This window comes from Martes martes (assembly GCF_963455335.1).
Source record: "Martes martes genome assembly, chromosome: X".
NCBI classification, from domain to species: Eukaryota; Metazoa; Chordata; class Mammalia; order Carnivora; family Mustelidae; genus Martes; species Martes martes.
The window spans coordinates 25,496,304-25,517,762 of NC_137897.1; the positions used below are offsets into that span (position 1 = coordinate 25,496,304).

The 21,459-nt window shown below is 40.5% G+C and overlaps 1 protein-coding gene across 4 annotated transcripts in view; it reads right to left on the bottom strand.

Moving 5' to 3' along the window:
* Positions 1-21,459, bottom strand: part of DMD (dystrophin) — a 2,068,501-nt gene that overhangs the window by 54,472 nt on the left and 1,992,570 nt on the right. For all 4 annotated transcript variants that reach the window (XM_080795194.1, XM_080795196.1, XM_080795193.1 and 1 more), the window contains 6 exons: positions 12,479-12,645; positions 10,069-10,180; positions 8,619-8,755; positions 7,870-7,908; positions 3,203-3,268; positions 2,013-2,078 (listed from right to left, as the gene is read on the bottom strand). In XM_080795194.1, coding sequence (XP_080651320.1) covers positions 2,013-2,078; positions 3,203-3,268; positions 7,870-7,908; positions 8,619-8,755; positions 10,069-10,180; positions 12,479-12,645 — 587 coding nt within the window. The remainder of the gene's footprint in view (positions 1-2,012; positions 2,079-3,202; positions 3,269-7,869; positions 7,909-8,618; positions 8,756-10,068; positions 10,181-12,478; positions 12,646-21,459) is intronic.

Below are 21,459 nucleotides of genomic sequence, written 5' to 3' on the forward strand. Positions count from 1 at the left end.
AATAGTTTTAAGGACTAATCTTCAGGAACAAAGAAGCAAAGGGCTTACATTTGGGGAGGCAGCTGCAATGTTGCCTTAAAACTAGAAACTCTCTAATACACAGGAGAAATTATTTTCTAAATGTATTGCCCCTAGCTCCTTAGAAGCCTGTGTATATCTAAGTTTTAAGAACTTTGTTCTGTTCTTAATGAGAGGCTAAAACTCTTTGTTTCTCGTTAGATAGGAGTAGGATGGTATGTTAATATTCCCCTAAGTCTTCTGAGTTGAAAAACAGTACAGGTATTTAGGGGAAAAAATCCTCCTGACTTAAATGATTTTGGTCTGTCAAGCCAGGTAACTGGTTGAGAAGTGAGAAGTTGTCTAAAAGTAATTACTGGGTGTTAAAAACCAACATTTAAGTGAAGTCAACCAATTCCCCAAACATCTTCCCCAGATCTGCCCCCAAAATGTCATGGTTTTAGCATCTAACATGGAGTCAAAATGGATTTTATGTCCTCAGAATGAGCTACAGCTAAATTTCATTTAACAATTGTAAAAAGATGTTTTACTACTTATTATCCCTCTTCCCAAATTCTAAAATTTTATTGCAAGAACTTCCTGTGGCTAATTACAACAGAGCTTTAATTAAATTTCTCTTACTGTTCTCTCAGGCGGGCAATGAATGGCAGCCATTATTATACAGATACAACTTAAAATAATTTGAATGTGCTAGAGCTTCTAATCACCAAAACTGGTGACACAAAGAAGCAAATCATTCAGGTTGTTTCCATTTGGTTGATTCTTTGGCCACATATTTTCCTGTCCAAGTATTTTATATACTAATCCTACTAATACTTATCCTCGTAACTGAGAAAGAGAATGTACCACAGTTACTTCTGTTTGGGGAAAAGGTTGTTTTTGTTTTAAGTAACTCAGTCATATACAAATGACTGTCAACTTGATTCAACACTCACCTTTGCAGGTGATCACCTTTATCTACCAGATGATTTGTTCTCATGTCCTCAATAACCAGCTATGTATACATGCCATTCGGATGCTATTTCCCTCAGCCTAATCCTTACAAAAGTTCTTGCCTCACTGGGGTGTGACGCTGGGCTGCCACACTGACGACATAATAAACTGACCACTCATTCTTCCCTTTGCCTAGATTGTCCATGACAAAGTGGTGAGACAACCGTAACTTAGCAAAGTAGAGATACTCCTGTGCTTTGCCTAGAATTTTTTTTCCTCTCTCTCTCTAAAGTATCTATTCAGTTAGTAGATCCTTGTCTTTTCTCCTTCATATTAGCTTCTTAATCAGCTCCCTCCACCTCAGGCCCTTGGTTCATGGCACTATTCCTCTGCGTTCCTCATTGTGAACATTTCCCCAACTCGGTAAGGAAGCCACTGTTTCCCTGTTACCATTTCTAGCACTGTGCTCTCTCTTTCCTTCTACTTGACAGGCCTGGCTTATCATCCCACTAAACAACTTCGACCTAAATTTGTACCCTGTCTTCTGAAATCCTTCACCAGACTACCTCACCTGATTTAGCTAACAAAGATGTTAAATCACAGAAATTTACTACTTTGGATCTGTGAAGGAAAATGCCCAACTAACCTACCAGATGGGAATACCAGTGCAACCATACTAAGATTATATGTCTGCTTCCCGAGTGGAGAAAATACTACTTAGCCATCACTTTTAAAAATGAATATCCAATCCCTTTAAATATCTGGCAGGTTTGGTCAAAGATTAACCATTTCGTATAATTTCATTATTTGAGCCTATGCAACTTGGTATTAAATAAGGCCCACTGTTTTTGCTACTCTGGAATACCAGTAATGCCACATTTTGGATGAGCTCATTCCGTGTCAGGTGGTTAAGAGTCAAAGACAAAAAAGTCAACGAATGGCTCCTTGAAAGATCAAGTGAGTCTAATGCTAATTCCTATCTTCTGCCCTACCCTACCTCTACAGCCCTCAAAGCAATTTCATCGTCAGGAACATTTTGTAAAAAGAGACAGGATACTTACATGCTCTCATTAGGAGAGATGCTATCATTTAGATAAGATCCATTGCTGTTTTCCATTTCTGCTAGCCTGATAAAAAACGTAAAAGCTCATTAAAACTTATGTGATTTCTTAGAATCTATTCAAGACCTAATCGAACATTCCTGAAAACTAAAGGATAAATCATGGCAAGAAGAGAAAGGAATCCTTCAAATTAGAGAATGTGTGTGTTGCCCTAACCATCTGAGGCAGTGAGTAGCGGACGACAGCTAGTTTAGTAGCTTTACATTCACGCTCTAAATTAGAAGGAAGTTGTATTTGGTTCTTCTTCTTCTTCTTCTTCTTCACAGATTCATCTTGCTTTCACTGAGAACAGGCCTTTGTTTTTACAAGAAAAGCCCCCCTAACAACAAATACACTCTGTTCCTTCACTACCCCCCCTTTTGAAGACAATTAAAGCTTTCCCCTGATGACAGACTTACAGAGCTAGTTAATGCTTCCCACCGTTGACAAACACGTTTAGCAGTTAGACTACTGATAAAGGATGAACTCAGAGTAAGCTCTCTGAATAGTCTGCCACCAATGTTTACCTTCAAAAACCTCCTTCCCCTCAGACAATAATAAAATCTTCTTACCACTAAAAAAATAAAGAAGTTAACCAAACTCTTATAGACTTATTTAACGAGCATAAGATAGCTTACAATTAGCAATTCGGTTTTTAGGCATAAAAATTCTCTGAAACACAAAGAAGGTGGAACCAAAAGTTGCACGGATTAGGAAAATTAATTATTCTCTTCTTTACAGCATATGATGTTAAATAAGCACGCAAATGGAAAGCCGATGCTTTCATATGCTCTAGAGAACGTAGTATCATTTCTTCACCCATGGATGGCTGGTCTAGCAGTTTTTCTAAGAAGGTGAGATGATTTCTAAGCCAATTCTTTAAACGTGCTCCGTATGCAAAACATAGCAAAGCTATCAGAAATGTTTAAAGGCCAGGGTGAGGGGAGATTGTTCTGGACTAATGCTCTTACTGGTGCCCAAAAACAGCATGCAGTGGAATGGCATGCAAGTTAGAGGGCAAGTGGATTAGTAGAAATCAGACAAGATTGGGGGGGGGGGAAAGAAAAGGTTTGTTTCAAATGATTATAGGTTAGCTTTCCTTGGTTAGTTATTTCAATCAATATTTGCCTGGCATTCAACTAGTCTCATACCTGCTAGCATAATGCTCAATGCGTGAATGAGTATCATCGTGTGAAAGCTGAGGGGACGAGGCAGGCCTATAAGGCAGAAAATGTGATTAGTCACAGATACCATCCGTTAATGGAGAAAAAAACCCCCACCACACAGTCATGTTATATACATGGCCTAAAATGCTTTTATTCTAATGCTCTGGATAATGTACACATTTGGCTGTTCCTGTATCTTAGATATATCATCAAGTATTTTAAATCCAACTTTGAGAGGTAATTTCTCATACTTTTTTTTTTTCCAAAGCCATCAAAAGAGATCAAAATCTTCTCTGGAACGTTTCAATTATAGAAAAGGTTGGGGGAGACGATCTCTTTGTGACATTTTTCCTCCTACCTTGTCATGTCTCACATCCTATAGTTCTGAGAGTGTGTGGGCACTAGGTGGTTAAAGATTTTAAGTAGTTTATCCCCCACACCATTTATTAGCTGCTTTCTTATTGAATGGAAACTGTACACTTGCTTGGTACATTTATAGTCAACAATTTTAGTTCCCAGGAGGCCAGACCAGGACCTGTTAAGATTCCACACACTAAGATGTCTCAGTCTGTGCCGTTTTGTAAGGAAGCAAAATATCCACCGATTTAGTACGATTTAGTAGCAGGACTATATTGCTACTTCATAAAATAGAACTGAATGACCCACAATGATACTGTGATGTTCTTAAAGAAGAATGGCTAAATCCAATAAAATGTCACAATATCTGAATTATTTATCATCAGGGATACTGTGTGCTAACATACAGAGAAGAAAACCAGAGGGGAGCGTTAGCATGAAAAGTCTATATGCTTTGAGGGTGTAAAACCCTACCTTTTTTTTTTTAAGCTCCAGAGACTAAGAAATTTGGTCAGGTTAATATTCCCCCCCACCCTTTTGTATCTGATCTATTAATTACCCTCGAAGTTTTTATTGTATCTTTTGGATTAACCTTAGGGGGAAAAAATCCATCTGTTCTGAAAACCAGTTTGGACTTGTGCTTTTTGGTCATAATCAGAATAGGACAAAAGTTCTCTTCCATTTCTGTCCTGACACAGAAAGCCTTTAGGTAAAGGCACAGATCCAAAATTCCACAGTACTGTATTCAGTGAGGACTGGTTTAGCCCAGCGTCCAAACAGCATTAATAGACGTGGTCAAAACATTAAGAACACATCTGCTTTTACTTATATGGGGGGAAAAAAAAACCCCATGTAGTTACTACCTAGGCTTACCTAGGAAGTATGCTAGAAATCCCTACTTCTTAAAGAAGACACACAATCCTAACATGATTACAACACAGTATAGAAAACAACTAGGGAACTGAGGTCTTCCCTGAGAGATAAATGTCTTATTTACGAAACCAGTGTTGTCTAGGTCAAGTGTCACTCTAATCCAATTTGTAATGAACTACAAAGACCTTTAAGCTGTCAGGAGGAAACAGGGATGGCCACCGAATTTACTAGGCAGATCCAGAGATTTCCATATGAATCTTTGCTCTAGTTTGGTAGAGTTCACCTCATTTCTTAGAACCACGGAATAGTGCATTATTAGAAAAATGCTATGGTTTGTTTTAAAATATTCACTGCAGGTCAAGGTAATTTTGTACTTGGAGTATTTGGTTTATAAACGCTGTCCTCTGGAACAAACCAGTTTTTCATTTACATACTTCTTTTTTTTTTCTCATTTACATACTTCTGATACGCTAAACGCCCACCAGCAGGAAAATGTCTGTTCTCCCTGCTAATGGCTGCCACCTTGGTAGTGTATAGAAGAAAGACAACCTGAGACCTTTGAGCATAACTATACCAAGAAAACTAGGCATGTAAATCCAAAACACTTTGGTAAAATCTTATACAGAAAATATTATGCAGTTCTTTAATTCTTAGCCTTGAGGCTAATTCCATGTGATTTTTCTTATTAATGTACGTAGCACCTAACACAGCATGCCTGAGCACAAGAACTCCTAAAACCAGAAATTTAAAAAAAAAAGAAGTATACTAACGGAGGTACCTATTAAAACCAGAAAATGAGCCAAAAGGGAGCACTGTTCAGAGAAGGATCATTTAAAAAACCAAGAATAAGTAGAAAACCACTTAGTCCAGAAACAAAACTAAATGCAAAGCCTTCTGAAACACTTTTCCAAAAGATGGTAAGAACACTGTTCTCCCTTTCTACTTCCTACACACAAAAAGATATACCCAGAAGGATGAGCCCTGTTACTATTAATGGCCAATTACATCCCCCCCTACCATCGGTTTCTCTTTTGTGAAAACTCCATTAGTAAGTTTTCATCTGTTTAAGGTTTCCAAGCAGACTAGCTCAAAGGATACTGTTCATCTGATTTGTGGACAAACCATAGAAAAGGTTCAGGCTAGATTTAGTTTTTAAAATAATATGACAAATACAGGTAAATAAGGGTTTCTGCTAAGAAAAAAGCCAAAGATCTGTATGTCAGTCAACGTTCAAATTCTGTGATCCACATAAGAATCTGTTAACATCAGAGGGATTTCTTGCAAAATTAAGCCACCTCAGGGCCTGGCTTTTCTATCTAAACAGGAGAGCTCTGCAATATATTTTATAAATTACTTAAAAGCCCCTGAGCAAAGACTTTAATAAAAATGCAGGCATTAAAGAAATAGGGACTGTTGCCTGCTGGGTCTGGTTTTCTTCCTCAGAAGGATAATTTCCCACTATTTCTGAATAATCAGACTTTTTTTTTTTAAAAGGCAAAGTGATTTTTTGTTTTAGTTTTTAGAGGAAGATATTTTAACAAAGGATGTTATTAATTTGAAAGTTCTTCTAAGTTGAAGGCAAACACCCTCTACTTAAAATAAGTGACATTACATTTTCTAACAACAAGGCAATAACCAGGTTAAATGCCTAAAACTGCTCATGCCACTGGATTAGCATCATGGTACTTCTGTGATGTTACAGAAACTAGAGAAATGTTATTTCTTTGACTTAGGAAAACTACAATATGTGCTAAAAATAAAAATAATCAGGCAGTGGTATTTAAAAAGGAAAAAAATGGGAGGGATATGAAATGAAGGAGTCAAGCCCATGGTGCTAATTAAATACTTATTTAAAGAATGAAGAATATGCATAAAGAGCCTATTTAAAAAAATAAGTGACATTAAACTCACTTGTCATGTTTTTTTCCTCATTAGTTGATGTATTCAGTAAAGTTTTTTTTTTTCCATTCAAGGAACCATTAGTTATTCTTTGCTTATTATTTTGTGTTACCTCTATCCATGCATTTTTAAAGTCAATCTGTAGCATATTTGCCTTTTGGATATTTCAACTGGCTAAAACTTATTCTAACACAGAATAAATCCATTCACTTAGTGAGGATTTCAGTCTATCAGTTTGTTTTAAAGTTTCTCATTTAGAAAAGGTTTAAACTTCTCTAAATAAATAAAACTACCCAGGTAGGGAAAACAATTACCTACGAATACAAAAACACAAAAAACAAAAAACAAAACCAAACCAAACCCCCAGAACGGAATCTAAGTAACTCCCCCTGATGAGTAAAAATATCAGGTATAGGTACCATATCTCAAAATTAAGGGGCACAATAATGCAGCTTTAACAAAGAAAGGGATGCCTTATATTCCTTTTAGGCCAATAAAGACTTAAAATAAACCTCAATTAATAGCTTGCATTTATTACTATAGGATTTTTAAAAAAGGATATACTTTAAATTAAATTACATGGTAGGATAAAAGAGACCCAATAAAAATAAATTGAGTTCTTCTAAATTGGTCATTTCCCTCTCTAGATAATAGAGCTCTCTGACTTTAAATAAATATTTTAATAAAGTATGTACGCTCTGAAATAACAAAACTTTGTTATAAAAACTCCACACAATGTAACTTTTAAAAAATGCATGTTTTGTTTGCTAATATATAAATCACAGACTCCCCAGAGTTTTCTAATAACATTATAAACTCTAAGATAAACCAATTATCTGTTGGTATCTAATATTTGTATTATTAATATACACCAATAGTGTATAGTACAACTTTCCTTCCAGTGTAAATGTGTAACTAGTTATGAGCTGAATATTTAGTTTGGAGAGGAGAGCAAAGTGAGTTTAGTTCAAAATTGAGAAACTCATGTGTGTGCAGATTAGTCCGGTAGCATGATAAAAAGTATACACGCCTGACTAAAATTATTCCATCAAACTCCACATCACACTGTAAAACAAACCCAGCTGATTTCTAATGGTCCACTTGTAACAGGCCCTAAAGAACAAACCATCATCCTTTCGAAGGTCGTGAAGTACTGAATCTCAAAAAATATGACTCAAGAATGTTATTTTGCAATCAGAGGAGCTTATCACAGAAGAATACGTAAACCTGTCTTTCAGAAATAGAACTAACAACCCCTTTTTTTTCTTTGATGACTGATTCCAGGCCAGGATGTCTGCCGGTTAAAACCTGACCAGGTGGGGACCCAGAAACCTCACTCTGATTCTCCTGATCTGTGGTAGATGGCACTCTCAACGTCTTACCGCGGGAAGAGAAAAGATGAAATGAAGGAAGGGAAATTAATGTGTCCTTAAAAGAAAACCAAACCAACAGAACAAAAAAACTGTCAAATCAAGCAAGCAAATGGGTCAGTGGTAGCAGCCCCCTTCAGCAGAAGTACTCACGCAGAATCTACCGGCCAGAAGTTGATCAGAGTAACAGGACTGCAAAACAAAAAATGAGGTGGTGAAGAGAGACACAGGCAAACTCAGCCACTAAATAAATAAATAAATAGATAAATAAATGTCAATTAATTAAAAAAAATACTGAGAGGTCGAAATAAATAAAAACCAACCAATTAAGTATGAACCATGAAAAGTGACAGCCAAACAAAGGTGGAGAGTGAGGTGACAGAAAAACAAGTGTGCCATTGCCATCCGTTATGGAAAACACGAGAAGGTTGCAGAGAGTTGGAGGTATCATCATTTTGATCAAGAGAATCATTGCTACTTACTGTGAAGAAATTTCCTGTGACTGTCTTTTCTTTCAAGGAGATAAAAGCGACTAGGTATGACCACACAGATACAGAAAGACACACACCTAGTGATTTGTGAGGGAGGAAAACCGAAATGAAAGACTGGAATCACTCATTTGTAAACAGTCCCGTATTTCTTATAAGGTAATTGGTAGCTGTCACGTAGTTTCTTTCCCTGCGAGATCAGGTTTCACTTTTGGAACAGGTAATTGTCACGGGACAACTAACGTGGGAAAATGGCAATTGACCATCAGCTTATTTTTCTCTTTTCGGCTAAAGTAAATCCAAAGAAAGAAATAGGAGAGACTGTTTGCACTTGGGAGTGAAGGAGGGCATTCAGCTGAGAGGAGCTTAAATATATGTCAAATGAGAGACTGTTTTGCGCTTGCCACTACTCACGTTTCCATGTTGTCCCCCTCTAAGACCGTCTGCACTGGCAGGTAGCCCATTCGGGGATGCTTCGCAAAATACCTTTTGGTTCGAAATTTGTTTTTTAGTACCTTGGCAAAGTCACGAACATCTTCTCCCGATGTAGTCTGAAAGGGAAAGTGCACTGAGCTCAGACCCGTAAGGGTACCGATTCTCAGGGTAAAAGACCACTCCAGCATTCTGCCTCAGGGCACTTGTTCCCTAACTGTAGAGACAGTGGGGGGTCAAGAGCTAAGTCTATGGACAAAACCTGGGGCCGGGCCTAGCAGTTGCTAGCAGGGCTCACTTAGGCAAGTTATTAACCTCTCCAAGGCTTCCACCACCTGTAAAATGGTGGCAATAATACCTCAACAAGTTGTTATGACGAAAACGCGAAGGGCAGGAACTACGAGGGCTCCTCGATCAATGGGAGTTTGTAGAAGTCTTAGTAGTGACCTCAAGTTTGGCCACACCTTAAGGTATTTTACAAAAATGATTCTGTTCACAGTGATGTCCCATTTCACCCACTGAGTATCATTCTATCTGGTGCGTGGCTCATTCTCCATCACTGAATGCCTTTGCAAGAGGAATCCAAGTGAGAAAGACAGTGAAACACCTGGGCCATCGTTCTGATGCAGGAGAGAGAAAGAAGAGAGTAGAAGCTTCTCGAGTGCGTGGCATCCACCTGCTGATCCTGCTACCACGCAGGGGGGATTTATGAAGTCAGGGGCGGGGCCCGAGCTTCTGCTCTTCCAGTAAGCTCCTAGATAACCCCAATGCCACGGAACAGGCACCGAATACACATGGTGGTTACACCCACGTGTGTCTGAGCACCGAGTCTATGTCCTGTCCAGGTCACCAGCGATTCTTCCCAAGTTCTAAGAGCCACTGAACACTTCCCCAAAACAAGATCTTGAGAGAAAGCTCCACCTTTAATTATAGAACCTTGGGCAAATTATGTAACTTCAAGACCTCAGAGCTCTCATCTGTAAGAACGGGATAATAATAATACCTACTTCACAGAGTAGTTTAAAAGGCAAAGGCACAGGTATATACATATGTATGTGTACATACATACACAAAAGAGTCACAAAAAGAAGTAAAAATAGAAGGCAAATTCCTAGCATCAGTTAAGCAAGACTGACCGAAAGCCGTGGGTCAGAGATTCGGAGGAACCCCACATCACCCCTACCCCAACACCCAGCACGCCCCATGGCCACAAAACTGCTAGGGCTGTGCCAGATCAGTGTGAAAATGGCTTCCCGGCACCACCCCACACACTAGGGATCGAGTCAAGATGGAGGCCACAATGAGGAGTCCCTTTAGTCGGGGAACATCCGGGGAACTTAGAAATCCAAGCTTCGCACATCATCTGCACTAGTGGACAGAAGTGAGGCTCCTTCCCGGTGAGCGAGCTCTCGCGGGGAGGCATCTGACTTACCGGCGTGCAGTACTCCACCATGGGGTAGTGCATTTTATGGCCTTTTGCAACTCGACCAGAAAAAAAGCAACTTTGGCAGATGTCATAGTTAAAGTGCTTTAGACTCCTGTACCTGGTGAAAAACAAAAACACACACATATGTATTTCTTCAAATCAAACTCCCCAGGAACGTTCTTTGATAAACCTTCTTCCACACTGCCTTAATTCCGGAAACAGAATGCAGTGCTCATTAATCCCACAGGTAAGTGATTAACTTCCTCCATCTACATCTCTCTGCTGCTTCTCCTACAGTATCAAAACATTTTGGCAGGAAGATCATCCTATAAACATATGGAAGAGGAAAGAAAATTTCAGCTCTCATTTAAGCTTCACGAGGAACCCTTTCAGATTAAGTAGGAAGATACTGGAAACCTTCCAGTCTTTTGAAGACCAAACGCAAGATGCTGAAAGATCTTCCAGGAGAGAGAGAGAGACACGGATGTGCTGCAGACCCCCTATCCATTCTGGGGACAAACATTTTCCTGAAGCAATTATTTTCAAAACAATTTATCAAGAGGAAGCAATTTCATAAAATAAAGGCAAATGAAACAAGGACTCTCACTGAAAATTCATCTTTCTTTAATCACATTTTCTGATTGACTGGCATGATTCACCTTGAGGTAGTTACTTGGATGATCTCTTTTATGTCTCCTTCTTCAGAACCGCTACCCCCCCACCACCACCACGTTACCCACAAACGATAAGTGAAGTCCCAAGAAAAGACAAATCGGAGCTGGATGAAAGCAGCTGTAATCTCTAAGTACATACGCCCCCACTCTCAGTATACGCTATTATTTCCTATTCTCCCTGCCTTTTGCTTTCTTAGATAACAACACTAGCCAATTCAAATAAACATATTCCTTCTGCCACATATGGGGATGTGGGGGGAAAGCTACCTTTTTTAGATCCCAACCATCTTCTGAGAGGGGGAGGAGGAAAGAGAAGTGCCGCTTCCCGAAATAATCTAATTCAATAAGGGCAAAAGAATTAAAGGCAACATCACTCTCAGATCTTTCAAAGCACTCCCCTTTTCTATTTTGTGAAGCCTCCCCCTGCACATGAATCTCACTAGCTGACCAGGGGAGTTGAGAGAAGAAAGGTAAGTGCTGGAACACAGTCCTCTGTGGGTTCCCCTCTCTCTCTCCCCTGGCATCCTTCTTGACTGCCAGAAACCAGGAAGGCAGGCAAACTGTGTCCTTAGCGAGCACTGTCTACTCAGAGTTGTCGATCTAGCCTTTGGAACCCTCTTAAGGGTTTTGGCAAAAACCCCTTTGTCAACAACATGAAGTATGGAAGGACAGAAACACCAGGGGCAGAAAGAAGAAGGAATAAAAGGCACACGCATGGCATGAAGTAGATATTTGGAAACAAAGAAATAAAGCAAGTGTGAGCAGAACTAAAGAGTATTTACCCAGCTGTTAAGTGGGTTCTGCACAGGCACGGGCCATACAAGTAGTTTACAACTACCCGGCTAAGTCATTGCTGGGGAAACCCGGATGTTGAGCCAGATGTTGAAATACCTCATCATTTCAAAATCTGGATTTGGGATTCTTGTTCAGTAAGATTAACTCATCTAACAATATCCCCTCTCCCGCAAACAGGTCAACGAGGCTGAAGATTTAAGAGCCAAGTGTTTTCCCTGACATTTTTAAGAATATCAGAATAATAACCTGCTATGCTTCCTAGCTCTTTCACTTTTAAATTTATAAAGAACCTTTCCCTTTTTTAGCTGCTTTGTGAAATTTTCATTTACTTGCATACTTTATATTCCCTCAGAAGTTCATTAGGATACTACGCAAAGAGTGTAATCAGATTCGCAGATAAAGCAGCACGTTCTGGGTTGCTTGAAACATTTCTTGTGAGTTCAGGGAACAAAAGTGGTACAAAATGAGTAAGAAACTGAGCTACCATGACAGGTCTCCCCAAACAGAATCATCTCTTAGTCTTAGAACCGATTCCCAGAGAATTTCTATAAACAGGAAAAAAAAAAAAAAAAAGAAAAGAACAGAAAAGAAAAAAGAACCATGAAAAAAAAAAAAAAACAACCCAAAGAGATGGTTCCCACCATCTGGCCCTGGGAAGGAGGCAGCACGGTGACTCGGCATTCCCCTGCAGGACAAGTACTGCCATGGACGCAGGCGGTCAGTCGATCCTGTTCAATGGCGCATGTGGCTCCACAGAGCTCCACAACGAAAGGTGCAGAGGGCCACCTACCTAATGAGTCAGAGCCGTCCAACTAGCCTGGGGAACCAGGGCAGTCACTTGGGAAAGGAACAAACTGATGGCAACTGGCTCAGGAGATGAAAAGTCAAGTCCGAAAAAGGTGAGAGACTCAAGCAAAAAACAATGCCATCTGGGGGGTTCCGGATACCTGAATCCGATGATGGGACACTCCTTGCAGATGTTGCACTTGGCCTGGTGCTTGGCAGTCTCCGCGGCAGCCACCCGGTGCAGGACGGGCAGCCACACCATGGACTGGGGCTCCAGTCGCATCCAGTCTAGGAAGAGGGCCGCTTCGATCTCAGGTTTATTATTAGCCTGTGTGGACGGGAGGAAACACAGGGGCGGAGGGGCGGGCATGGGACAAGAAGAGAAAGGAGGGGAGAAAGGAAAGGAGGCAGACATCAGTACAGACCAGACATTACGGAATTCAGAACGGTAGTGCTGCAATGAGACCCACTTTTCACAGTCTGTTTCTGCCAATGTCCCCCTCGCGGCCACACGAGCCACCTACCCCCTAAGGCTAGACTAAGGGTACACTGCCATTACTCTGTTCAGCTGCTAGATGACAAGAAAACAAAGCAAAACCAACACATGGAGAAGGGCGAGCCAAATACACACCTGTGCCTCAACACTCCCTTTCGCTCCACTTTGGAACAGATACGTAAGAGTGAGCCAGAAGGAAAACACTGAGTGTTTATCGATAACATTTCAAAGGAGGTTAGGGAAAAACCAACTCAGGAGTTACTGATTCCTTGTTTTTTTCCTGGAGAATCTATGTCTCAGTGTTTCACGGAATCATAATAAGATGCTTTAAAAAATACTGGGTCCTGGAGCTTCATTTTACAGATGAGAAAACTGAGACACAGGTGAGGGAAGGAGCTTTTCAAAGGCCACTCCTAGAACCCAAGACTCCTGGTCTAGTGTTTTCACGGTGGCCTGCTGCTGCTCGTCTGTCTCTATTTCTCTGCCTCTCAAAGGCTAAAATGAATCAATACCATCCTCCCCAACAGTACCATGATTTTAGAAAACTCAAAATATATTTACCCATCATCTATCGATTGCAACAATCATGCATTTTAATTACATATTTGTTAATCCTACGAGATGGCGTTTTAATTTTTTTGTGTTGTCAGACTGACCAATATATTGGCCACTTTTATTTTTTTCTTTGCTTCTTTCATCTCACATTTTCCATCTGGGATCCCTTCTGCCTAAGTATATCCTTTAGAATATTCTTGTAAGGGTCTTGTTGGAGGAGAATTTCTCAGGTTTTGTTTGGTCTCAAAAATCTCTCTCTTTCTAAAATCCATATTCTTGACAGCTCTCCTCATTGGGTATAGATTTTTAGACTGAAAGGGTTTCTTTTCCTTTTTTTTTTTTTTTTGGTTTTGTTTGCTTTTATTTTGTTTGGGCACACTGAATTGTTATTCCACTTTTATTTTATTTTCTTTGTTACTACTGTTAAGAAATGTCAGCAGTAGGCGGTGCCTGGGTGGCTCAGTGGGTTAAGGCCTCTGCCTTCGGCTCAGGTCATGGTCCCAGGGTCCTGGGATCGAGCCCCACATCGGGATCTCTGCTCAGCGGGGAGCCTGCTTCCTCCTCTCTCTCTGCCTGCCTCTCTGCCTACTTGTGATCTGTGTCTGACTTGTGATCTCTGTCTGTGAAATAAATAAATAAAATCAAAAAAAAAAAAAAAAAAAAAAAAAAAGAAATGTCAGCAGTAAAGCAGCCTATCACTCCTCTGAAGGTAATCTGTCCTTTCTCTATCTTGTGTTATGTTTCTAAGGTTTATTGAGACTTTTTTTTAGTATTCACTGGGCTTCTTGAATCTTTAGCATCTCTGGTCAGCTCTGGAATCTTCTCAAACATGATCTCATCAACAAACAACATCTCTTCACCATTTCCTCTCTGTTCTGCTTATAGGAATCTAATAAAGGTTAGACTCTCTCAACCTGGCCTGTGTACCTCTGCATAGACCCTCTCTGTACCTCATTTCTAACAACCCCTTCGATACATTTCTCTCTTTGGTAGCATCCAGTCTGCTGTTAATCCCATACAATGAGTTTTAAATTTTGGTTATTGTACTTTTTAACATCTATAAGTTCTATTTGGTCATCTGTAAGGTCAGTTCTACAAAGTCTGTGGCTCCCTGCAGATATTTTTCAATCTTATCTGTTATTATTTTTTTAAACAGGGTAAACATGGTTTTCAAAAATCCATCTAATGATTCCACAGTGTGAAATTACTATAGGTCTGCTTCTGCAGTCTGAGGTTTCTATTGGTTCTTACTCACCCTGGGTTCTTGGGCACTTAATTTTGTTTTTTCATGATGTACAACACTGACCTTAACAAAAATCTTCTGGAGATACTCTGAGTCCTAGAATGCAAGTGCTGTCTACAGAGTGGCTGTTCATTTGCTTTTGCCCAGAACCAGAGGACACTGCCAATTCCAAGCCCGATTGAAAATGAACATAGGGAGGGGTTACTTAGTATCAAACAAGTCAGGAGTCTATGGACTCTGAAAAACAACCTGAGGGTTTTGAAGGGGCGGGCGGTGGGAGGTTGGGGGAACCAGGTGGTGGGTATTAGGGAGGGCACGGATTGCATGGAGCACTGGGGGTGGTGAAAAAACAAAGAATACTGTTATGCTGAAAAGAAATAAAAAATTAAAAAAAAAAAACTAAAAAAAAAAAAAGTCAGGAGTATCTGCACTGCAAACCCATGTCCCTTCTCTTGGAATGTGATTCACTAACCACGAATCTGTTCATACCCTGCAGACAGAAAGGCAATAGGGTTTGGACCTACAGTCATTTGGCTTGCAAAGCTCACCACTTCAGCACTCGTCCAGCAGTTACCCCGATTATAAATTTAAGAGCATTCTAATGAGCTATTTGATCTTGAATTTCCTAGCTGCAAAATGCTATCAATTTGAAGTACTGACCAAAAACTTTTGTGGAGCACCCTTCTCTGTGTAGAGTGCTATCATAGGGGTACTCTGTGGAAAATTGGGGGGGGGGGACCTTCCACAGCCATCGAGTCTCAACTCTTATGCGATGCTGGTGTGTTCTTACAGCCACCGTATAAACATCAGCCGTACGAGGGAGCCAGCATCCTTAATGGAGGATCTTGAACATCTGAGTACAGGTAACCCTGTCAAAAGTGCTTCATCACACAGAGGGCTGAAATCCACAGAGCAGAGCAGAGGCTGCAGAACCCAACCGCCAAGAGTTCAAAGCCCAGCTCTGTCATTTACTAGCTGTGTTGACTCTGGTGAATTAAATTTACCTTTCTGAGTCTTACTTTTCCTCTGCCATGAGCCGGGACTATGAAGAGCCCCTGCCTCACAGGGTTGTTTTAAGAAATAAATGAGTTAAATGAAAGGCATGTGGAATGGTGTCTGGCACACAGCAAGAGCCACGCCCATGTGTGCCACTGTTACCCTCACCATTCTTGTCTGTCCCACCAGAAACCCAGAGGGTCTCAGGCTTGGTGGAGCCCTTTCAGTATTTTATCCGAGCTGTTATGTCTGTCCATGCCTCTTCATCCCTATTCCTTTTATTTTTTTAAAGATTGTATTTATTTATTTATTTGAGAAAGAAAGGGGGGGGACCTCAAGCAGACCCCACGCTGAATGCAGAGCCCAACCAGGGGCTTGATCTCACAACCCTGAGATCATGACCTGAACCGAAACCAAGAGTCAGATGCTCAACTGACTGAGCCACCCAGGTGCATCCCCCCCATTCCTTTTATTTCTCATAGAACATGCCTTGGTTTGCCACTTTCCTTTGGAAGACTATTCTTCAAATATGATCTGTTGGTGGAGCACCTGGGTGGCTCAGTGGGTTGAGCCTCTGCCTTTGGCTCAGGTCATGATCTTGGGGTCCTGTGACCGAGCCCCGCATCAGGCTCTCTGCTCAGCAGGGGAGCCTGCTTCCCCCTCTCTCTTTCTGCCTGCCTCTCTGCGTACTTGTGATCTCTGTCAAATAAATAAATAAAATCTTTTTAAAAAACAAAAAACAAAACAAAAACAAAAACGATCTGTTGGGAATGGTACCTCTACTTGTCTGGGCAGTAGGATTGCCATGACTTTCTTTTGTTCTGTATTCTAAGCTCACACGGGGTTTCCACTCAAGTAAAATCTTTGGGTCAGTGTTTCCCAGTGCATCCAGCAGATCAGTCATCCAACAAAATGTTTCATGAAAAGAAGGTCAAATTAATTACGGAAACACTGCACATTATAATCGCCTCTTAAAATGCTTAATGCATGTTAACATATTAAAAGCTGAGAAGGTCGTTGGTAAAGAAACACGTTAAACTCTGTCTGACCTCAGAATTTCCCACACTAATCATTCAGTGATCCCAAGACCTTTATCTTTTCTTTTTTTTAACTTTTCAGGCTTATGAACACCACAAAATACTAATGTTGCGGTGGGCATAATGGGAAATGCTCTTCCTGGCTGTTTCTAGTGATTCCTCTCCTCTGCTTGTTCGTCTGGGATTGGCTTCTTTTACCTTCCTCAAGATTTCCTGTTAATCTGAGCCCACTGCACGATTTCAGCGAAATCCTGCAGAATCCTGACTCTCACAGCCAACAGATTAGTCGTTCTTCCCCACTCTGTGTAATTTTTACATTTTTAAAACTTATTTATTTTTAAACGATTTTTACATTTGAAAACACGCATTCTGTCTTTATCAAAAAGTCCCTGGTGAAAATATCAAGAAGGCTGAGGTCACACAGGACAGCTTGCTGCTCAGCTCAACAGAAACCCAGGCTTCAGCCTTCTCTGGTCAGACTAGGCCTTTTTCCAGTTCTGTCACCGTGTAGGCTCCTGCACACGTTTCTCTATCTTGTCCACAAAGACACAACGACACACTGTATCAAAGGAACTACAAGTTTCAGCCACAATACGTCCTATGACAATCCCCTGCTCCACTGGTCTAAAAACACACTTTATCAAAATAACCCTTTCTAGCGAGGAGACAAACCAGCACAGGAAGACAGTAAACTGAAAAACATTACTAATTCCTTCCTATTTGAAACATGGATTTATTGTCGCTTCACCTGAACCTATTTTTTTTTCTGACTGATGCTGAGAGTTTGTTTATTGATGAATTAACAGATAGGCTGTAGAGTAAAAATCAGGCTTCATACAGGAAGTATGGTAAAACTAGAAAGCTTCTATTCATTCCAGAAGATGGAAAGTAAAAATCTGACTATGAGTCAGCAACAAATAGAGGCGGAAAAACAAAAAAGCAAAAAAGCAACACCACGACTATGATGTATAACTGAAGGCAAGCGGGTAGAGCGTGAGGAAATGGGTCTCATGACCCTCGGCACTGCTCAAATCAGCCTTAGAAAACGCAGTCGAGTTCTGGGGACTCCAGCTGACCCAGAATTCAGAGAAGGCTTGGCAGAAAGGCACAAGGATAATTAAAGGGTTTGAAAGACCTATGAGAACAATTTAAGGGAATTGGGATTATTTAGCCATGAACAAAAAAAAAAGAGAGAATGAGCAAGAAAGAGTGGCTGAAGGGGCAATTTAATAACAGTTTTCAATTACGTGAATGGCTCTTGCATTGGGGCCTGTGACCAGCTGTTCGATCCTTCCAATGAGGCCAGAACAAGAAGAAACAGGCTTAAGCAGCATGAAGAATTTAGGCTGTAACTCATACAGAATTTCCTGATGCAGTAAGTTGTTCAAGCATTAGGGTGAATTACCCAGGGAAGCTAGACAATGTTCTCCACTTTCAAAATACTATAGATTCTCTTGTGTTTAAAGGTTGGAAATTCTCAAGGTTCTTCCTCGCTCCTAGGATGGAAAATCCATCATTTGGGCTTTTTTAAAAACTGCTCACCGATGCCAACTGACAGCACTGAAGGCAAGATATGAGGATTCACATGCTCTTTCTGTGTCGATCTTTCATTTTTACTACAAACCATTCTGTATCCTAGTGGTATATTCCCTCTCCTTTTGTCTGGCAATAAAGAAGGAAAGAATTAAAAACCAGGCAAGCTTCTGTAAAGAGCTAACAGCACCAAAACAAAAACCCAGCTAAAACGACATTTCGGCCTCTCTAGAAAAAAATGAGTAAGGACAGATTGGCACAGAGGAAGCTGTTGAGGACAAAAGACAGGGATGATGGCAGTGAACTGGATCATCCTTTTAGGTGCTATTATCTGCTGACCAAGGGAGAGGCCTCAGATGCTTTTTCTCAGTATCAAGGATGACCTTGACCTCTCCCCTAAACGCCAGGTTCGAACCATTTAAGCAAGAACTCTTCAAACAGGCCATTTAGCTCTGGGTTTTGTAATGTTTTGGTTTCTGGTCTTTGCTAAGGCTCATTTTGCTTTTTGCAAGGCAGGCGGAGGCCAAGAGCAAAGATATCTCAGCTCCTTGCATCATGAGAGTTACTGTTCAGAAGGATCTTGGGATTCCACTCCAGCTCCGTTGGGCCTCATGCATCAGCCACTGTCCACAGCTGGGAGGCGAGGGAAGGAGCCCCGCACAGCAGGCAGCAGGGTGGGGCTTGATACAAACCCCATCTTAATGAGGTCCACAAACAGTGCCAGGAATCCCAGTATCTGGACTTTCCAGCCAAAGATGTCATGACCAAAATAATCATTTCAAAAAGTATGACATGCCAAGTTTGGAGTTGGGGGAATTGCCCGGGGTTCAGAATTACTTTTGGGTTTCTTTCATGTTATGCTTCCCATAAATCCTGAGGCACCAAAGGACCAGGCCCCAAATGGCTGCTAGAGAGTCAATGCAAACGCTCATTTTCTGTCAGGATTACACTATCAGTTCGCAGCTACAGAAGAAAAGCGATGGGAAGATTTCTGAGCAATCCCTACACCCCAGCTACCGTCAACACATACATTGTATTTTTAAGAGAAGGCAATTAAGCATCTCGACTTTGAAGTTTTTGAAAAATCGTGTCAATGCTTAATCAACTGGGGAAAAAAAAACTGTATAAAGTATTATGCAAGAGACTGCACCCAGTAGTTCTCAGATGATAAAAAAAAAAAAAAAAACCCTGAACTAACCATCTAAGAAAAAAAAAACTTGCCCAAAGCTAAAGACAGGAGCTAGGTTTCCAATCCCACCCCCCACCCACCCTGCAGTGAAAGTTTATGGAAGTGAATGAAGGGACAGGAAATTAGCTGCAGTGTGATCACAATAAATAAAAGGAAGGATTAGAGTAACTGAATGAGGTTAGAATTTTTTAAAAAAACTGCTGAGTCATCCCAAAAGAGCAACAAAATTAAACCTAAAAGGGTTGTCTAAGGAAAAGACAAAATAAGCACATTCTCAAACTGTGTCAAGTTTACTTTTAAAAACCTCCTCAAATAAATATCTCTCTTTTGGTTCGTCTGTTGTATCATATACCAAAGGGCTAATAGTCTCTTTATAAATTTGGAGGGTATGTTTAGAATGATCTGGCTTCAAATATGGGAATATACAGATTTTGCACTGAGAGGCTCTGCAGGGAATCCCCTAGGTAGGCAGCCATGCTCTATGTCAGTGATTCTCAAGGAGGGACAGTTCTGCATCCCAGAGAATATCTGACAGTGTCTGGGGACATTTCTGGTTGTCACAACTGAGGGGAGGGATATTACCGGTGTCCAGTAGACAGACGCCAAGATCCTGCTGAATACCCAACAATGCACAGGACAGCTACCTCCAATTAAGAATCATCTGGACCCAAGTGTCAGTAATGCCAAGATTGAGAAACCCTCTCCTAATGTTCACATCTCACATTACCATGGTTCATTTGTTAAAAGTCAGAAACCAACACGGGGACACAGTGTTCACTAAGCACCGGACGTCCCTGGGAGCTATCTTCTACCACACAGAAACAGAGAAGCCGTCATAGGCCTGTTCCGCTATTAACTGGGAGATAAAAGCCACACTGGTTAATATATCATGAAGAGAGGAAAGCAAAAGGACCAAGAAATTAAAAAAAAAACAAACCAACAAAAAAAACCAAGCTAGAGGTCACAAGCGAACCCGGTACAATCACAGACTCAGATTTGAAATCAAGCTGCTTCTCGAACAGACAACCCTGTGCAGCGTATTCCAGGATGAAAAGCAGCAGAAATGTATTTAATTGTGGCAAATAATTATCGCAATCAGCTTGGATATGAGACAGCGTGTGTGCACTTGTGCACATATGTTGTCATTTCATTTATAGAATTCCTGCCCATTTCGAAGAAAAATAACTAAATATATAAATGTTGAATACATTCATATGCATGAATAGAATTTCTAAACGGTCTTACAGAAAAAGGTAAATTTATGGAAAACACCAGGACAAACCAACGATTTTTTTTTTCATAAATCCAAATAACCATTGCAGTATCACTACCGCTGTTAACAGAGAAAGGCATGAATAGCTCACAACCCAACTTTGCTGGTCCTGACTGTGTAAAGCCTGAGTTTGGAAAGAAATGCTAAATTTAAATTGATCAAAACTGTTTTGTAAATCAGTGTGTACACAAAGCCTGTAAAACTACAAGGAGAATGGCTAGCCACGGTCAGACAGTATAGGACAGGCAGTTCCTGGCTGTTCCCAGAGCTGTTATTACAATTTCTTTAACAACCTCTAAATCTACCAAGGGCATCAGTGGAATATTTTACATAAGAGAGAGTCTGCACTAGCAACGAACATAAAAGGAGGAACAAGAACAAGTTGTAAAGAATATTAATGACTCTTCTTCCAAACAATCCCCATTTTTATGAAAATCAAATGAGTGATAAAAAATGTCTTCTGTAAAACTATATAAAACTTGCAATGTAACAAAACAGAAGAAAGATGGCATTTTGATCCTCTTAGACACAAGATACTCGTGATTTCCATGTGAGCTGCTAAGCAGATTACAGACAGGGACACAAGGGATCACTTATGGGGACACAAGGGATCACTTATGAGTGCTTCCACACAAGCTTGGTTCATTTCTTGCTCTTAGTCTACACTACTTCTGTTCTGAGAACAGTTGGTCTCCCATGAAGGGCCACACTGTATGTACAGGAGTCTTTTCTGTATCTTCTATCTCTGTCACAAGTGGTGCTACCCGGAAGATCAGGTAGTCTTTGCTGATAATGACCAAGCTTTGAAATGAGTACAGTA